Source organism: Dreissena polymorpha, chromosome 5 (assembly GCF_020536995.1).
Source record: "Dreissena polymorpha isolate Duluth1 chromosome 5, UMN_Dpol_1.0, whole genome shotgun sequence".
Lineage (NCBI taxonomy): Eukaryota > Metazoa > Mollusca > Bivalvia > Myida > Dreissenidae > Dreissena > Dreissena polymorpha.
In genome coordinates this window covers 88,574,935-88,593,585 of record NC_068359.1, presented here as the reverse complement: position 1 = coordinate 88,593,585, position 18,651 = coordinate 88,574,935, and the positions used below count along the sequence as shown (strand labels likewise).

General features: G+C 33.3%; 2 protein-coding genes across 2 annotated transcripts; both read right to left on the bottom strand.

The window, feature by feature from the left end:
• Nucleotides 1–2,562: 2,562 nt before the first annotated feature.
• On the bottom strand, nt 2,563–5,370 carry LOC127831441 (uncharacterized). Its single transcript, XM_052356424.1, has 3 exons — nt 5,353–5,370; nt 4,041–4,333; nt 2,563–2,743 (listed from the first exon to the last, which is right to left on the bottom strand). Exons 1-3 carry the CDS (start codon nt 5,368–5,370, stop codon nt 2,563–2,565), a joined length of 492 nt encoding a protein of 163 aa, XP_052212384.1.
• A 13-nt stretch (nt 5,371–5,383) lies between these two features.
• Nucleotides 5,384–8,424, bottom strand: LOC127831440 (interferon-induced protein 44-like). The gene is made up of 4 exons (XM_052356423.1): nt 8,215–8,424; nt 7,088–7,285; nt 5,946–6,089; nt 5,384–5,733 (listed from the first exon to the last, which is right to left on the bottom strand). Exons 1-4 carry the CDS (start codon nt 8,422–8,424, stop codon nt 5,557–5,559), a joined length of 729 nt encoding a protein of 242 aa, XP_052212383.1. The 3' UTR covers nt 5,384–5,556.
• Between the last annotated feature and the right edge of the window lie 10,227 nt (nt 8,425–18,651).

Sequence of the window (18,651 nt, the reverse complement as noted above, 5' to 3'; positions counted from 1 at the left end):
ATTAAAATTTGGTACTTGTTTTTTGTACTTCATGTGAAAGATAAAATATTTCATCAATATAAGAATAAAATTCACAATATTATTACAGTCTATTGATTTCAATGAGTAAATTCCGAAACTTACATTTAAGAAAGATAGTTTTACGTTTAGTTGCTGTTGTTCAAGAAAAGATACTCATTGATTCCAAATAGGCTGGATGTGTTTGCACTCCCAAAAAAAGATGTTCTATAGTTTCGATGTTTTCACCGCATTAGTCACACAGATTTGAGTTAGATAATTTGCATTTAAAGAGATATTTATTTGTAGCTATTATTCTATCGATGTATTTATATTGAAAATTTCTCAGTGTGCTTTCAATAGTTGCTTTATATGGCATGGTAAATATGTGTTTTCAATTAAGTTCATGTTCTCCGAAAAGGACTTGCAATTTATTTTGGGTTTTGGAGTTTTCTGTAGGGTTTTTAATTTGTAGTGTGTAAAATATTTTATTCGTTTTGTTTTTTCTTCCAAATGCTTTTGATTAGTGTGTAGTACTTCAGAAAATTATTTGAAGGTATTCCGAATATGTAGCATATATCATCAAAAGAGTAGAAATCCTTAATTCTGTAGTCATATAATTGGTCGACATATTTAATGCTTCGTTCAAACCAATCTTTATAGAAAAACGTCTTTGTGTTTGAAGTTATGTCTTTATTGTTCCATAAAAAATTTTGACTGCTGGTTTGGGTTTATAGGTTATGAGTGACATCACTCCATGCTGATAGAACATCAGACAGAAATATGTTTTCGTTTGCAATTTTATGTAAGATAGTATCGCTTATGTTACATTCAAAGAGTAAGGAGTCGCCATATTTTTTTAGGATTTTCTGGTAGAATAATTTCCATTTACTCGTATTGGTATTATCTAGGTATCTTTTAACCCAGCTGCATTTGATTGCATTCAAGAATGAGTCAATGTTCGTTAATTGGAAACCTCCATTTTCTACAGATTGAATTAACTGAGTTCGTTTTATTTTATCAGGCTTACCGTCCCATATGTGAATTTATATGCATGTATCAACGGCTAATACGCATTGAAATTGCACACGATGCGTAATCCGAATTTAGCCAGGAGTTGTTTTACTCAAGAAAATTTTAAGTCATACGTATTTTCTGTTTTTTCATGCGTATTTTACCCAAATACGCATCTAATCTGGCCCTCTGCGATCCACATATTAAGATCCTTACAAGAAATTATACCAAACCTTTTTATCGTGTAATAACAAATTATTATGCACTGAGCCGGCACTTGAACTTTCTTGTAAAACGCTTATGAATGTTCATGTTTGGTTTTGGTGGCCATCTTATTGTTTTGGTTGGTCCCATGCTCATTTTGTTTTCTTAATGCGCAACTATAGAAAGTATGGCGCTTTCTCCATGTCTGACGTATTTTGTGAAGAAAATATCGTGCTAAAAAGGTATCGCTTTGCACGACCAGTACATGGGATATACGTTGTACGTCCTGGTATTGGTGTTTTGATATTAACTTTTTTTAATTGCATGTAAACGCTTTTACTTTGTTTATATTTAGTGCGTATTTTAGCATTCACGTGAATGGCAATTTACTTTTCTTATTCCAACGGAGCACGAGCAATACAAAATATGATCAAATACAACCCATACTGTAGCTCATACACGCTCTGATAGAAGTATTCAAACACGGACTCTTACATAATATACAGTTATTCAGTTAATATCCTACTCATTATTATCATTTCATAATATTAAGCACAAATATATTCATCACGAATCATAAATAAAATGCGAAAACTAAAGATATACGCTTAATTCATGTACCATAAGCTAACAGTCGTGGCGGATGTATACATATTATTTTATATTTTTTGCATATTTATATGGTAATATCAAAACATACACATAATTATCAATGTAATATTGTCTGCGTTTGAATCACAAATAAATATATATGTCTATGAGGTAACATTTTTATAAGATATACATGTACATTATGAACAGTCAATATCATACACTACTTAGAGTTATATTATTTAATATGAAAACTTTCATGGCATTTAAAGATACAGCGACAAATAAATAATATAAATACTGCAGAACATATACCTAGTTGTCTTGTTGAATATTTAATGAAAAAGCTAACTGTTAACTGATTTTTACAATTAACATTTGAATTTACATTCATTTTATGAATATTTAGATGTTTTTAACAATAACTTCAAAACACACGATTTTGTTTTAAAGAGTCTGTTACTGTGCTGACACATCAATCAAAATTGTGTTTAAATACCATATTTACATAGTGTTGCAAGCATATTCATTCACTAAGTTGAAATCAACACCGGTTCAAATGGACAATTTATATTTTCTCGTTAGTTTAAAATCAAGGTTTCTGTTTTAAATGTGCACCAGATGAAAACATATGGAATCACAAATAAATCCAGAAAAGCAAAGCTTGCCACTCGATCACTCTTTGCCATGGCTTTTTTCTCAAGAATCTGGTTTGTCCGGCTTCTCGATGGCGACATATAGCGCGTTCATCTAAATCTAAAGGATCTGAAGATAATCCTCTGCATAGAATAGCAGCTGACGCAGTGACAGCAACGCCAGGATGCTGATGTTGTCATCAAGCTCCATCTCATTCTCGTAGTTCTTCACCGGAAGGATGTTGTTTCTAGGCAATCTTAGAAGGCCGGATATCTTGTTAACAACACCCTCACGTGTTTTGCTAGTGAATATCGAAGTTCAAACAAATCATATAAATTATGTATACAATATATTATTAGTATTTTATGATTTTCTTTTAACTTGGTTAATTACTTGTTTGATCGGAGTTTAATGCATTAAAGATAACAGTATCCAGAACGAAGAAACGTTTGTGATTAAAGAGAATGAAAAAGCCAGTTATGGAGTTGAAAAGTACACAATGGTCACTCTTTATTTCAGTCTAGAAAACGTCACACTAAAGGTATCAATTTGATAGTCGCAATCAAACACATGAAACATCACACACGTTTCTTCATTCTGGACACTGTTATCTTTAATCAGTCAGATAATTGACCCATACATTTGACACGCAATAGAAGCTATGGCGTTATATCTCTTCTAATTTTCACATTTTCAAACTGCCTCGTAATCGCTAAACACATGTGAAAATGCCTTTCGTTTGAAGTATACTGGATTCCGGCCGCATATGGCATATGGCCCTTTAATCAGAAGTTATAGTGACTGATATAATATAATTATACTTGTATTAATTATTATGCTTTATTAATGTATTTGTTGTTGATACTTAAAACGAGTACCACATTTTGCGCCTTACATTTCATACATCTACACCAAGCTTCCAGTCTTGACTATTTATAATAAGATAGTTGTTTAACACTTTTTTTATAAATACGTGCGCACTCTTGTATTGCTTTATTGTGTTTAAATTAATTGCACACACTTGAAATAACGTATTAATTGTACAAGTTTACTGCTTTTCAATACATTTTATTAGAAGCAGCAGTACATATGAAAAATAACACAATAACTTTAGAGATTAAAAAGATGCATATGCAATACATATTCAGTTATCCATAAAATATAATTCAATAAGCTACAAATAATTAAGGTAAATAAAGAAAATAAGGTTTCTACCTTAACTCTTTAGATTTTTAAAAAGGTTGTAACAGTAAAACGGTCACAGCCAAGGACAGTCAAACAAATGAAATAAATATTATGTAATATATATATACAATCACTTCGTAACATAAATCACACATGTGAAACAATTTAAAAAAATAAAGCACACATCAAAACCAGTTCCATTGTTAATATACCGGTCAATAGTATACATATTACCTATTAATATACAATTAACCATTTGTACTAAATAACCAATCCGTCACGAATACACAATTTCAGTCTAACTTTTTAAGCCTAAATTGATGTATCCGATTAACTAGTTTAAGTAACGAGATATACACATTAATTTTCAATTAGAAATCACTGGAGAAAAGCAAAGCGGTGTATTCTATTACTCTTGGTCACTGCCTTTTTCTACTGATTCTCGTTTGTCCAGCTTCTCGATAGAAACACCACACGCTTTCAGTTTGTTCTGAAGGACCTGAAGGTAATCCTCTGCAAAGTGAAGCACCTGACGCAGTGTCATCAAGGCCAGGATGCTGATGTTGTCATCCAGCTCCATCTCATTCTCGTAGTTCTTCACCGGAAGTATGTGGTTTCTAGGTAATCCGAGAAGGTTTGATGCTTTGTCCACAGCTGCCTCAATTTTCTTGGTCTTGAACACGTTAGTGATGTTACTGGCAACTTCCTGACAGGCAAGGTCGACTTTTGTTAAAAGAACTACTTGTGGAATTCCTGAAACCGATTATAACAAACAAAACAACATTATTTGAACACAGTTTTCTTATTATGATAATTTATCACAAAAACAGAAATATTGAGCTTATTAACATATTTATATATATATACTTTCACACAAAAAGAGATTGTACAATTTGTTTAATATTTCATCCTTTGTTGTATGAAATAGACAATAAAGCAATTGCGAAAAACTGTTAATGCCTGTGCGAATGATAACTGAAGTGTTCCTGGTCTCACTTTTATCCAAGATGGCTATCTGTCATCTTCTGTTTGTTTTTAATTTGTATTCATTGTATTAAATTGATTAATATAAACATCGGAGTAAAGTAGCGCCGATATTATGACAATCATATAACTTAAGAAAGAAAACAGAACATTGTATCCAACGTGGACTAGAACCAGTGACTTCTGGATTAAGAGGCTGTCACGTTTACCACTTGTCTGTCCGGACGGTTACGTTACATCATGTGGTACTTTATATAAACAGTCCAGATGTTTTCCAGAATATAACCAAAAAAGTGCGCATACATTTTTTAATTTTCACAATCGCAAATAATGATTACTTACAAACAAGTGGGTATTTTTTGCATGTCAGTCTGTGTCTTTAGTGGTTGTTTGCTTCCTGGTTTGCAAAAAGTTGGAAAATTGGCATTCCAACAATCTGTGAGCAAGTTCGTTTAATAAAATCTCATGCTGCGACAGTGGACCTTATTGAATCTTGTCATCGAAAATTTGAATATTAAGCCAACGATGTTATGTACACCATATAAAGCTCAAGATGCACTTCGAAAGACAAACTCTTATTGCGATGGTCGCCAATTAATAATGTTTCATATATTACAAACATATATCACACCTTACATAACTTTTATGACAATGAAACGTGTGGACATTTATGTAAATACTTTTTTGAAAGAAGTACAACAAGTTTGAATAACAAGATATATCCGATGATAAACGACTCACCAACAAACCAATAAACATGTTAACCCTTTTCCAAATATGTTAATCGAAGTAATTTGTTATCAGTCGAATACCAGTACTTTATTGAAATATCTTGCAATGAAATGCAGATGAAAAACGGTTTACTTGCAAACTATAACTGGACTTAAAGGTACAATCAAACCCGCCCTACTATCGTCAGACAAATAATGTGGAGACAACTTACATTTAACCTTTCAGAATAACACGTTTTTGGAAACTGTGCATCTTGTCGACTAATTTCTGTGGTATGTCCCCCACCTTAGCAGCGTCGATTAAAAACAGAACGCAGTGGAATTGTTCTTCAACCGTTGGTTGATGCACGAACCCGGGGTTGGCGGATCTGATTGGAGCGACTGGGTTAAACTGTAAGATTGTTTTTAATATTCCTTAAACGTTTATTAAGTAATTGAAAAATAATATAACATATTAGTGTTAATATTGATTTATGAACGTTCTGCCACACAAAAATGTAATGTAACAGACAGACATTTACTTATGAAATTTCATCTATTGTACAAGTAAATTACATGGATAATGTTGCTGAATTTAAAATCTACACATATTGAGGAACATACCTGATATAAATCTGAGATATTCCCATCTAGCAAGTAGTTACACTCCACACTGTCAAGACCTTGAGTAACTTCTAGACCACGTGTGTCACAGAGACGGAAATTCAACGAAGCTCCAGACATCACATGCACTTCATATGGGGTGTACTGCAAAGCGTGTTCGTTATCTTTCAGGTACGTATTGCAATTATTAAAATCTGATAATCCAATAAGTTTTAGACTGTCAAATTACACACACTAAGTATTGAAAGCCATACCTGGAGCTTTCGTCCGTGTACTACGAACTTCATCAGCAGAATCATTTCTACTGTTGGGAAACGTTGACACCGCTAATTGTCGGGGGGAGCGATGTTAACGTACGGTCCCAGTTGCGCGATAGTTGGTAGCGGCCTTGTTCAGCGCCGGTCTTAGTGCACTGATGTAAATAGCCTCCTTGACCCCTCTCTCGAACCAAGATGGCTCACGGTCGAGAATCCTTACGATCTCCATTGGGATTGTGTGGTCCGGTTTACAGTCATGTATATGCCTTGAGACCTCAAACGATGTTGAACTCGGTCTCCTGTGTTCCATGAATCGTGCTTTCAGATTTCGTTCAGTTTCACCAATATAGTCCATTGAACACTGTTCATTTGGATGGCCATCACATTTGGGACTACCCACCGTCGCACACTTGGGACCATAAGTTTACATCGCTCATCCCGACATTTAGCGGTGTTAACGTTTCCCAATAGTAGAAATCATTCTGCTGATGAAGTTCGTAGTACAAGGACGAAAGCTCCAGCTATGGCTTTCAATACTTAGTGTGTGTGTAATTTGACAGTCCAAAACTTATTGGATAATCATGGAAACCACAAAGTCAAACTTTAATCGAAGATTATTAAAATCTGGTGTTGCTAGCGACATCAAGTTTGGGGATTGATATACTAAATGCAAGCATCATTTTCTTGTATGTTCAAATTAAGGTTTGTTATCACATTTTATCTCTACTTTCTAATACGTAGCATTCTACATGTAATATTTTTAACTTATTTTGTTTCTGCTATTTAATTATTATCAATTTACTATTTAGATGTGCATCATATACAATTAAAAAAATAAATTGCAAAATGCTCCATGCATCATTTGAATGGTGTTAAAATGCTGACCGCAATAGTTTTGCAATTGGTAGAAAGCCCACATGGGGCACTTCGAGAGATGCGGCCCTTGAACACCGAGTCGATGGTGTTGTAGAAGCTCGACTTGCCCGTCCCTACTGGACCCAGCATCAGGATACGGACATCTGAGAGTCCAAGCTTTCCGGAAGGTTTGAACGATACGATATCCTCGGTAAGCGTCTCGAGATACTACAGTCCGGGTAATTGATATTGTCAGTAAACCTGATATATGAAACCGAACAAATATTCGCTCTAATTCGCATCTTAAGTAAGAATTGTTGAAAGGTCCTGCGATTTAAGTCACATAAAATCATGAACAGATTTTTGTGCGTTCATATCTTTTGCTTGTTTTTTTTTTCAATGTGATTTAAGTTGAAACACGTCACAGCAACGCACGACGTTTACCTTTTCATTCCATTCGGGTGTTTTTCGCCAAGGTTGTAGTTGTTGCGTTGGTTGTGGTAGACTTTTTATCCGCTGCCCATCTTTGCATAGTAAAAATATAAACAATACACTGATAGATCATCAAACAATGACCAAATATTGAAATCAAATATATTGTTATTGGTTCATAAAAATCATTATGAAACACGTCTGCATACTAGAAAAGGTTGTATGTAAATGATAAAAAAAACTAATATAGTTGCATAACTTCGGTGTTAAAATGTCATAACTGTAATTCAATATAGCCTTATAATGTTTGCGTACTATCATTTTGTCAAATATGTATTTGCTATAATTTGAAAATACACACACGTATCAAGCTGCCATATGGATGTCAGTTTATATTGAAAACATATGGGTACTTTCATAACATACTTGTACCTGTTACACTGTAAACTTCTAACTCGATGACGTTGGAGTTTCCATCGTTTATTTGGTCGAAAGTGAAGCCTTGATTGTTTAAGGTATGCCCAATGTTCAAAGAGCCGTTTAAAGCGTAATATCCACCAGAGCTGTTGACCACCGTCGAATATAGGTCCCTGTGAAGATAGTGCATACATCGCAGAGTCTTCCTTCGTTACTGCAAACTTTATGCATTGGTCGGTGCCTGAATATTTCAGTTGAAACAGGAAAGCGTTTGAATCTTTTATATATGAGCCGCCGCTGCTGCTGACCCAGCTCGCACTCCCATATACCCCATACACCGATCCTTGTTGGTTGTACAGCACCGTCACAGTGGGTCCCTGGTTGTCACACTTTTGGTGGAATGTTGTCGCGTTACACCCGTCCCTGGTTATTTGGTACAGCAGGGTGAAGATCTTGGGTCCCGTGCCAATCCAGGACTCCAGCTGATCCATGTATTTATCATTAAACTGCCCAGTCATTCTCTATCAAAGCTAAAGAAAACATATACATTAAAAAAAATACAATTTATGTTTAATTTTGTTTTTATACCTTTTGCTGAAAGTAAATTTACATTTTATTCATACGTTAACATGTTTGATAAGTATATATGCCTGATACAACGCGTTTGATTCAGTTAAAAAATCGTTAACATTGCAATTAATTGTTTTGGCATTTTATTGATATCACAATAAGCTGCAATGATTTAAAGTAAATGTGCTTAAATTTAGTATTGGAAAGGAAATCAAGTCATCCTGTATTTTACAGCTGTTTAAAGTAGTGATGCGTTTGTTTGCAGTTAAATGTAGATAGGTAAATTGGGTATCGTTGTGGATAACTGAGGTTTCGAACGAGTACGTATTATATATAATAGATCTATGTGTCCTACAGTGACTGAAAACGTGATTTCGTATTTCGGAGACAAATCGATTGATTGAGTGGGTGAGATTGCGATCGATTAAACATGCGATTCATATCATGTTTAAATAAAATATATAAAGCTGATTCAGTGAGCTTGTTACTGCGATTAAGAATGATATACTTTTCGGGCTGAATAGCATTAACCTAGGGGTTGGAAAATTATTTCATTGTATCTGCATATGTGAAACTTTATTACAATGACGATGTTTGTATATACTAAAAATAACTTATTAAAACACTGGTTTTTGGATCCATTGTGTTTGATTAATCGTAAATTAAATAGTATAAGCCAATTCGTTGACTTAATCGGAAAATCGTTGGTGTAATGTGTTTATCTGATTTCGTTTTATTTGTGATTTAAACCGCTGCATAAAGCTTCTAAAACTTCATAGTCAAAGGTTATGTGAACGATTAATTAATGTGACAATTAAACATGTGTATTTAAGAACAAAACTTGTATGTATGTAAATCTACAATAAATTGGAAAAAAACTTGTTAGTGTTCAAAACGTTTAGTGATAAATTTATAAGATAATTTATTTGTTATGATTTTTCTTTTTTATTATTTAAGCAAAGTCGGTATTCTTGAAGTTTATCAGATATATGGTAAAAGTGTTTCGTTTTAATGTGTCATGTTTGTCCTTAAACATGTCCTGATCTACAATTACTTAAAACAATATTTTATTCATATATGCTTTCTGTTTTTCGTTTCAAGCCTAAGGAATGGTAATCATTTTCTGAAAATGTTGAACCTGTTACATTTGATAAACACATGCACAAAATAATAACACACAGCACATTTTGGACGTGTGAATACAAATACACTTTATATTAATTGTATACATTAATATATTAATACCGTATTCACTTTTATCTAATATCAACAGTAAATGTTAAACAACTTAATTAAGTTTGTTTATCTGATTTTTTAACGAGGACTTCCACTTTCGTTTTAGCATAAATGCGCATTTAATAACATCCGGTTGCGCAACGATAGCTCGGTTTATATCATGTTGCTGCGTATCAAATTTTCAACTTCAAGTGTCGTTTGTTAGGTGTTTAACAAATTTGGACAAGCAAATTGGCATCTAAAAGTGCCTATCTACGGTTAATACGAAAGTTATTATTTTGATACTTATTTATACGTATTTATTGAAAAGTGGCTTTGTCTACACCTAGTAAATTATTGTTTTCATGTTTATAATGTTTTGTCCCGTTGATGGTTTTTCCGAGGGTAGTGTGAATAAATGGAAGTTGAAAAGAACCGCTATACACATTGTCGGTTGTGTGTATTTATGCGCGTGATTAGTGCAAAACAACAAAAGGCTTGTTCTGAAAAAAATGTATGTTCACATATTATATATAATTCTTATCGAATCTATCAATATATCTTTGTAAAAGGTTCAATATATGTAATACTGAGGGGGAATATTAATTGTTTAACAGATGTATAAATAGTGGAGATATATTGTTTATATGCCCCTATATGCTAAATATGAATAAAACGACTTATTATTCTCACATTAAATTTTGTATTGCATTTGAAACATAACTGGTTATATAACAGTTTATTAAAGTTTTATTGTTTAACCATTTTTTAAATCAAATTTCCGGACCGAAAAACTCAAATGGTTGAGCGCTTGACTAAACCTTCAAGGATCACGTGTTCGATTCATGGCCAAGCAAAATAACCTGTGTGCGGATTGGTCGTGCATTCCGTTATACGGGCATTTTTTCTCTCCCCCATATGTCTAAAGGAAGTTGTCAGATGCTGACAAATGTGTGTACACTTGGTACTGGTAAACTACCTAAACCCAGGACAAGTGTGAGTTTGTAAACTGACTTCCTTTTAATAAACGAAAAACTGTTAAGAAGTTCACACAATGAATCAAACAAATAATTAACCCTGTTAAAATACAACAAGAAAATCATAAAATACTAGTGGTATATTATAACATTATTTATATAATTTGTTTGATGAATGACCATCAATTGTTTGTTATTGTAAAATTTTGATATTAATGTATTTAACGCGTTGTAAATTTATTTTCAGTTTACAGTACCCTGCCACGTATTTATGTATGTGTACCTTATGCATGATGTAGCCACCTGAGTTCTCATGTGCGTATGTACATGTAGGAGACAGTTAATCAGTGCCTTTGACAGGAATGACATTTAATTTTAAGAGTACCGATAGTTTTCATATTTGAACTATACCAATTTAATTAAACAAACTTAAATGTTTGCATAAATTTTAGAAAATACCTTGTAAAAGTATAAATAAATGTTACCAACCAGCAAGAAGCTGCTCTCAAATGTGATCGCTGAACCGCAAATGGACTATTGTCCCAGAATGAGCACTGTTTGCTTAGTTTATGTAATGTCACATATGCTATCTTTAAATTTACCATTAACTTTTTCTATTTATTAGATTATTAAGAGTAAATGAATATTTAAAAAAATACTTTATACTGAGCATTGCATATTTATTACATCCATATTGTAAAGACTGGTCCTTTTATATCAAACCGCCTCTTTATGGAATTGTACGAGTGTATATTGTCATATCCCTGAGGTAACAGTGAGTCGGTCACCAGGTTGCAATACTTAACTGCGATGTTCACGATTCACCCGAACCATTTCTTGACAAAATTGGTTGCTAAAGACAAGATATTTATGGTGGATAAATAAACGAACGTAATTCCCGATTTAGAGATCAACACATACCCTTAAACTAGGCCTGTATAAATACCAACACGCATTTTTTGCTTTATGTCTATTGCGATGCATGTCTCATACTTGCTTGAAATACTTACTGCTATGCTCAAGCTAGAGTCACAACAACGTAAAAACTGTTTTTGTGATCCCGGTCAAATCCCGATATCTAATCCGTGTTGGGTCACTGGTTTAATGTCTTCTATGTTCTGAAAAAGGTATCGAACATTGGCCCATATTGATACTACGCAGGTTTGTAAAGTCACTGCGCTTAACCAACAATAACAAATGGATCTTAACAAACGGTATCTTTACAAACCACCTGGGACACCGCACATGTCTTGCCGAAACAACAATAATTAGTTACGAAATAACGCGACCTTATACAGAACCAATATGGTTTCAATTTTTATGAGCAAGGATTATCCAGGAAACATCATGTAAAGGCGGCGCAAAGCTAATACATATATTTTAAAACAGTTGTGAACCACGATGTTTAGCTTACATTTTAGTTTATATGACACCTTGAGGCCTACTTGCAAGATGGTTTTTGATCGGTACCGTATTTGATTAAATGTTGCGTGTGTGTTTCGTATAAATATTCTTTATATAATGGTTCAAACATGTTTTGCAATTGCTTCCTTGCAAACATCAATAACCATGAGCTTTACTAAGGTTTATCTTCTGCTGGTTCAACTGAAGTCTCGCTTTCAAGCGGTTTTGATCCATAGAGAACCACGTTGTGTCCTGCTTGAACCTGGCTGGTCAAGGTGAATCTCCCATCAACGGGAGCGACAAACCTTTATCCAAGATCAGCAATTACCAATTGACATCCGAGACTATGCGAATTAATTATTACGGTGATCGCCCAGCAATATGCAAATGTTCATGGACCACTTTTCCAGATTTTAGAATCTCCTGAGAAAATCTGGAAGTTCCGTCTACGATTTAAATGTAAACAAAACATGCATTTATAATCACGGCCACATTATATACTGCACGAAACACGATCGATCAAACACTAGGCATATACCGGAACAAAGAACTCACACAATACATTCGGTACATAAATGATAAATATCCCAATAATGGCGAATATAACATACGCTCCATTTAAAGGGGCCTTTTCTCAAATTTTGGCATGTATTAAAGTGTGTCATTAAATGCTTTATATTGATAAATGTAAACATTGGATCTACAAAGATCCAGTAAAAAATCAAGAATAAAATGAAAAAAAGAAAAAAAAGTAACCCTCAATAGGGCTCGAACCACTGACCCCTGGAGTCCTGGAGTAAAAAGTCTACCGTTTTGACCACTCGGACATGCGTGCACATTATACTCTATATAAGCAATCCCCGTAGTTTCACAAAATATAACGACAACAACAGAACTTTCCAAATAATTTAATCGTTTCGCGTTGCAACGCTTTATAATTTTCAGGTTTTTACATCGTCAAAAGATGCATAAAGCGGCTATTTTAGAGCACGGTAAATGTTCAGTATTACTGTTTCCTCACACATATGATAACTAAAACGACAATTTTCGATTTTTTTATGTTTTTCACTTTGCCAAAACGTGAAAAGGCCCCTTTAAGACCTATGGCTTATATTCGCACATTGTAATTAAGATTTGTTTTTTCAAAAAAGTACCGTTATACAATGGTGATAAAAAGCATGGGATCTTAAAAGCTAAAAACAAATGTATTGGGTAATTGCGCATTGATAAGTTAACTTGATTGGTCTTATATGTCATGTTTATTTCAAATTAAACACGGTTTAAGCATACGTTTGTGCCTCCGTCCAGCTTTTGCCTGGTTTCGCCTGATTAGGCCGCTGATGTGTCTATCTTATTAGTTAGGATATTTGAATTAAATTGATTTACAATAATTTGAACACATTGTTATTCGGGATTACAATAATTATTTGAATATCATTTCACCGTTAACACTTTAAAGGGATCTTTTCACGCTTTGGTAAACTGACAAAATTGAAAAAAGTTGTTTCAGATTCGCAAATTTTCGTTTTAGTTATGATATTTGTGAGGAAACAGTAATACTGAACATTTACCATGGTCTAATATAGCCATTATATGCATCTTTTGACGATTTTAAAACCTAAAAATTATAAAGCGTTGCAACGCGAAACGATTGAATAATTTAGAGAGTTCTGTTTTTGTCGTTAAATTTTGTGAAACTACGAAGATTGCTTATATAAGGTATAAAATACGTTCAGTATGTGTACACGGCGAAATAGCTCAGTAGGATAAAGCGTTTTTACTTCAGGACTCTGGCAGGACTCCAGGGGTCACTGGTTCGAAACCTGGTCCGGGCAATGTTCTTTTCCTTTTTTTAATTTTATTCTTGATTTTTTACTGGAGCTTTTACGATCCAATGTTTACATTTTTTTATATAAAGCATTTAATGAATAAGTTAAAAAATGCCAAAATCTGTGAAAAGGCCCCTTTAAGTTCACATTAAAATTTAAAAAAAAATATCATCTGGACCTTATTGTATTTGTATTTTGCTTTTTTATTGATGGGATAAGGGCACTGGCATTTGGTTCGATGCATATATAATAACTATAATATAAATTAGAGTCAATGTTATATATGCGTGGGTCATTAATTTATTTTAATTAAGTTGGTTGACCGATCCACATATATAGATCCTGACAAGAAATTATACTAAACGTTAAAATCGTGTAATAACAAAGTATTGAGGGCATAAACTCCATTCGACGCACACATCCTACGGTATTTTTGAATCTATTGAACCAATATACTACACACATCGAAGTACATTACAATGAGTACTGAGCTGGCACTTGAATGTTCTTGTAAAACGCTTATGAATGTTCATGTGTGGATTTGGTGGCCATCTTATTGTTTTGGTTTTGGTCCCATGCTCATTTTGTTTTCCTAGATGCGCAACTATAGAAAGTATGGCGCTTTCGCCATGTCTGAAGTATTTTGTGAAGAAAATATCGTGCTAATAAGGTATCGCCTTGCACGCCCAGTACATGGGATATACATTGAATGTCCTGGTATTGGTTTTTGATAGTAATTTGTTTAAAGTGCATGTATATGCTTTTACTATGTTTATATTTAGTGCGTATTGTAGCATTCACGTGAATGGCAATTTACTTTTCTTATTCCAACTGAGCAAGAGCAATACAAAATATGATAAAATACAACCCATACCGTAGCTCATACACGCTTCTCTTCAATAATATACAGTTATTCAGTTAATATCCTACTCATTATTATCATTTCATAATATTAAGCACAAATATATTCATCACGAATCATTAATAAAATGCGAAGACTAAAGCTATACGCTTAATTCATGTACCATTAGCTAACAGCCGTGACGGATGTATACATATTCATTTATAATTTCTGCATATTGATATGGTAATATCAAAACATGCACATAATTATCAATGTAACATTTTCTGCGTTTGAATCACAAATAAATATATATTTATATGAGGTAACATTATTTATAAGATATACGTACATTATGAACAGTAAATATTAAACAATCCTTAGAGTAATATTATGTAATATGAAAACTGTCATGGCATTTAAAGATACAGCGACAGATAAATAATAGAAATACTGCAGAACATATACCTAGTTGTCTAGTTGAATATTTAATGAAAAAGCCATCTGTTAACTGATTTTTACATTTAACATTTGAATTAAAATTCATGTTATGAATATGTAGATGTTTTAACAATAACTTCAAAACACACGATTTTGTTTTAAAGAGTCTGTTACTGTGCTTACACATCAATCAAAATTGTGTTTAAATTGTGTTTAAAAACCATATTTACATAGTGTTGCAAGCATATTAATTCACTAAGTTGAAATCAGCATCAGTTCAAATGGAAATTTTATATAATTTCGTAAGTTAAAAATCAATGCTTCTGTTATACATTTGCACCAGATGAAAACAAATGGAACTAAAAAGCAATCCAGGAAAGCAAAGCTTGCCACTCGATCACTCTATGCCATGGCTTTTTTCTCAAGAATCTGGATTTTCTGGCTTCTCGGAGGCGACATAACGCGCGTTCATCTAAATCTGAAGATAATCCTCTGCATAGAACAGCAGCTGACGCAGTGACAGCAACGCCAGAATGGTGATGTTATCATCAAGCTCCATCTCCTTCTCGTAGTTCTTCACCTTAAGAATGTTGTTTCTATGCAATCCTAGAAGGCCAGATATCTTGTTAACAACGCCCTCAAGTGTATTGCTAGTTAATATCGGAGTTCAAACAAATCATGTAAATTATGTTAATAATATATTATTAGTATTTCATGACTTTCTCGTAACTTGGTTAATTACTTGTTTGATCGAAGTTTAATGCATTAAAGATAACAGTGTCAAGAACGTAGAAACGTTTGTAATGAAAGAGTATGAAAGAGCTAGTTATGGAGTTGAAAAGTAAACAATGGTCACTCCTGTCGCTGAGCGATTGTACTTTATTTAAGTCTAAAAAACGTCACACTAAAGGTATCAATTTGCTAGTCACAATCAAACACATGAAACAGCACAAACGTTTCTTCATTCTGGACACTGTTATCTTTAATGCATTAAAGAAGAATTATAATTCTGCACAGTTATTTTTAAGACGTATGTAAATATAAATATTGTCCATTTAGCTAAGATTCGAACTCAACGTGAAAAAAAGCTTGAAGATGGGTAACAAGATTACATCTACATTACATAAAAATAAAAACATAATTGTTCAAAAAAATATCAATACGATGTATTAGGAAAAGAATCAAATGCTTAAAAAGTTTCTGGTTAATAAATCACGCCCTAATTAAAATGTTTCACAATTGATAAATTAAGAGCAAAATAAAGTATTCATCCTTTTCATACTGTGTGCTGTTGGCACCTTTGATAATACTATTTAAACCAGAAAACCATTTAGACGTAAACAGTGCTGTATATTTCATATGAATTGTTTGTACACATAGCAGGATGAAGAGTGATAGGAAACAGCAATCGTTGTATAATAAAAAAAACGAGTGCCCTAAATTTCATTTTATGTGGACGGGAGGAAAAATACGTATTTGACCGAGTATAAAATTGTTGAACACAACTCGCGCCATTAATGACCCATCTGAATTCTAAGTATAGCACGTTCGTTCATCAAATTCTATATCCTAAATAAAAAACAACAACACCGCAACCTTTCCATTAACATTTCCCCTCTTTCTTTCTCTGGTCCCGAATTAAATCTTTATCATCGGTAGGCCCTTAATTACTTATGATAAGCCGCAAACACATATCAATCACACTGACCAATCGTATCTTGTATTCATCCACTAATCAAACAGTACCTTTGACCTCCTCTTTCTCCTGTTAAACTGATATCAATCGACCACTCGCAAGCTGTGTGTGTCCCAGTACTCCTACAAAATTTACGTTCGAGCCTCATAACGCATAATAATAAGTTGTAGAAAAGAAGACCTCCAAAAAATAAGTAAAATATGTATTATGAATCGGAATTTGCATTGCAAAATTTAAAATTGTGTTGACCTACATATGCAATAGACCGAAGTGATTTAAACAAACGTTGAAAGACTGGCACCCAATTATCATTCCGATTAAGTTAAACAAATTCTTCCAAACGGCTCAGGGGAAGAAGCAGTAAGAAAAAAAGGTTAACGGACCCACGCTCAAACATACAGACAACGAATTACACGGTATCTTAAAAGATCACCAAGGGCACTTTATGCACAGCTTGGTTGATACTAAGTACTTATTTTATTGTAAAAGTTTTTTTTACATATTCAAGCATGGTAAAAGTCAGAATCTGAATAATATATGCAAGCTACATGGACTGTCAACATTCAGCACTTGAAAAGTAACAACTGCTATACTTGACATAAAGTGCGTCGTTACTGACTCTCGGAAGACTTTGATATCACTCGATTGTAAATAAAAACAATAATTAAAAGAGGAAGTTACTACTCAACCCACAATCTACAAAGGTTTGCAATCATATTATGAACGTATTCAATGTAACGACTTTGTTAGCACACCAAATTCAATATAACAAGAGGAAGATGACAGAACAAGACTTAAGTTGATGATGCGAACAGTAACAATAACAAAAAAACATCACTGAGCTAGATGAAAATAACAACACCACTGAGCAAGATAATGAAAACAACATCACTGATCAGGCGCTGATTACAACATCATTACGACATATGATGAAAACAACATCACTAAGAAAGATGATTATAACAACATCAATCTGAAAGCTGCTAATAACAACATCACTGAGAAAGAATAGGATCACAAAATCACTAAGCAAGATGATAACAAGTCACTAAGAAGAATGATGAAAACAGCATCACTGAGAAAGATGATGATAACAAAATCACTGAGAAAGATGACGATAACAATATCACTTATACGGCGCTGATTACATTATCACTCTGACAGATGATGAAAACACCATCACTAAGAAATATGATGATAACAGCATGAATTAGAAAGATGATAATTATAAAATCGCTGAGAAATATGATGATACCAATATCACTTAGAAAGATGAGAATAGCCAAATCACTGATAACAATGATGAGAACAACATCACTAAGAAGAATGATGATAACAACAACCATGAGAAAGATGATGATGATAACAACATCACTGATTAAGATGATGATAACAACACCACTGACAAAAATGATGAGAACAACATCACTGCGACAGATGATAATAACAACATCACTGAGATAGATGATAATAACAACATCACTAAGAAAGATGATGATAACAACATCACTGCGACATATGATAATAACAACATCACTAAGAAAGATGATGATAACAACATCACTGAGACAGTCGATGATAACAACTAAACTGAGAAAAAGAGATTATAACAACATCACTAAAAAATATGATGGTAACAACTTTACAGACAAAGGTGATGACAACAGTACTAAGAAACATTATGTTAACGGCAACTCTGACAATAAATAAGTATAACAACATAACTGAGAACGATTATGAAAACCACATCACTTTTGATAAATGAGGATAAA